Consider the following 2,463-nt stretch of genomic DNA (forward strand, 5'->3'; position numbering starts at 1 on the left):
CGATGCCAGACGAGGAATAAGAGTCTTATCTAGAGAAACGATTGGTCATTTTCTAAAAAAATGTAAATGTATATGCTTTATTTAAACATATGATCGCCTTCCAAGTGCTTTCGCCAAAACAGCACTTTCGTATTCTTTAAAAAGCTTACGCCGTATATCCTACACCTTCCCTATTCTACTTATGGAAAAAATGGAACTGGCACCGCTAGAGCTGCAACTAACGATTATTTATTTATTTATTTATTTTGTCGACTAATCTAACAATTATTTTTCGATTAGTCGACTACTCTAACGATTATTTTTATAACTTTTTTTTTATTAATCTAGTGTTCTTTTTTTGATTAGCTAATGAATCCTTTGGATAACTTTACAAAAAATTACCTTCTAATATAATATTTCAACTTTTATTAAATTTTTTCTAAAAAATACTTCAATGTGGTTGAAGTTTTTACAGTATACATCATGTTACGTATGCTATCAGTAAGTGTAATGGCCATCTGGGGCGTGCAAACAGTGACAGTGAAAGTAAACAAAAATGCACTAGTAGCCTATTTATCTATATGTTCACGTACACTACTAGATTACAGCATATTGTTAATGTAAATCTTGTAGTTAATTTAAAGTCTGCGTGCATAAACAACTTCTAACAACCCCGTAGATGTTAAATAAAAGTTAAAGTTTGCTTTATTTTTGCCAAAGTAACCTATACAGTAATGTATGTTTACAGTTTATACCGTTAGCGATTAGCATTACCATTATTACCTAGCATATATGAATTAATTCTTGACCGAAACACAGCAGGTAGGAACGCAATAATTACTCCCAAAACTAATTGTAATAATAAATACTTACACAGATGGCTTGTCCTTTTGAGGTCGGAGAGTGCTCGTGCATGGCAGTTGTGCTGCCGTGGTACGCCATTTCGGTTTTACAAAGGGAACAAAGGACCATTTTATTTGGCCTCTGTTTAAAGTATTCCCATACTTTTGATAATCGTGGTCTAGTTTTTGTGATAGAATGGAACTTTCTGCATTCCCAGGAGCAGAAGCCACCATTACACGAGATGAATGTAAACAGTGTGACGCATCAACGCATTTCACGCACATCAATGTATTTTCGTAGTCGACGTAATTTATGACATTGACGCGACGTTGCAGCACTAGGCGCCGCGTTCATTCTGTAAGTAGAATAGTGAATGCGTAGGATTCGTAGCGTAAGCTTTTTGAAGAATACGGAAATGCGTATTGAAGAAAGAAAGACATGAACATCTTGGATGACATGGGGGTGAGTAAATTATCAGGAAAATTTCATTTGAAAGTGAACTAATCCTTTAAAATGATTAATTCTTCAGGTTCTTGAGGATGTGTGTAAGAAGCACGGCTTTAATCCAGATGAACATGGACTCAAGTGAGTTTAACCTGAAATTATATAAACACAGAGTGTGTGTGTGTGTGTGTGTGTGTGTGTGACGGCTCTGATATGTCTCTCTTTTTATCTGCAGGTTTCAGAGGAACATTCTAGATTTGACTCTGCAGTGGCGGTTTGCCAGTCTGCCAAATAATGCCAAGCTGGAGATGGTGGCGTGTTCACGGCAGCAGGCGGGAGCCGAGAGCGCGGTGTGTAATCTGTTTGTGAATGAAGCTTCATGAAATTAATTGTTTTAATTTGGCCTTCTATAATGCAATGCATTTTTATGCTTTGGTTTATATGCAGAGTTTATCCCTCTTTCAGTAACTAAAAGAGAAAAAAATAAAAGATTGTAGTGTGTTGCTAAATAAAGAATAACTGAAAACTAGTAAAGTATAGTTTGTAGACAAACCTTGATGTTGGCTTGAGAAAGCCTAGCTGGAACGTTTGTTGTAGGTTTTACAGCTTAAAGTTGTAATATTAAACATTTTATAGTAAGTTTGAAATAGTTTTAAGTTTTAGTGCAGTAGTTTTAAAACTGAGAATTTCTCTGAGTGCTTCTGGCAGCGGGTGATGTGACTGTGAGCGTTACATAAAAGTATACTGCATTATCTCTCAGAAATGATGCTTTATCTTTGTCTATCGAGGTGTTATGAGCTCAGTGTGTGCTGTGTGAATTACCTCACCATCCTTCAATCCAGAGTTCACTGCACCATCATGCGCAGCAAAAATAATCAGCACTTTGTTTGATTTCTCAGTTCAAAATGTTTATTTCTCCCCTTTGAACACGTGCACATTCAATCCCCAGCCTCTTTCATGAAAGGGCAGAATAGGCTGGAAGCACTTAATGAAGTCAGTGAAAGAAGCTGTTTAACCTTCAGAAAATGTTGTCACGATTATTGATTAATTAATTGCCATCAAAATAAGGACATTTATGTTCTTAAAAATGTCTTCAAATGCACAATATTGTTTTCCTGTGAAAGAATAAAAGAAATATATAAAAAATCTGTTATAAGTACACAAAGATATTTACACAAGGTTTGTGGGTTTAATTGG

At 35.5% G+C, this 2,463-nt stretch overlaps 1 protein-coding gene across 1 annotated transcript in view; it reads left to right on the plus strand.

The window, feature by feature from the left end:
- LOC125257125 (tether containing UBX domain for GLUT4-like) overlaps positions 1-1,705 on the plus strand; it is a 2,499-nt gene extending 794 nt beyond the window's left edge. Inside the window, exons 2-3 of the mRNA XM_048173583.1 lie at positions 1,352-1,407; positions 1,502-1,705. Of these exons, the coding sequence (XP_048029540.1) occupies positions 1,352-1,407; positions 1,502-1,649 (204 nt within the window). The 3' untranslated portion in view covers positions 1,650-1,705. The remainder of the gene's footprint in view (positions 1-1,351; positions 1,408-1,501) is intronic.
- Positions 1,706-2,463: the final 758 nt, after the last annotated feature.

This window comes from Megalobrama amblycephala, linkage group LG21 (assembly GCF_018812025.1).
Source record: "Megalobrama amblycephala isolate DHTTF-2021 linkage group LG21, ASM1881202v1, whole genome shotgun sequence".
Taxonomy (NCBI): Eukaryota; Metazoa; Chordata; class Actinopteri; order Cypriniformes; family Xenocyprididae; genus Megalobrama; species Megalobrama amblycephala.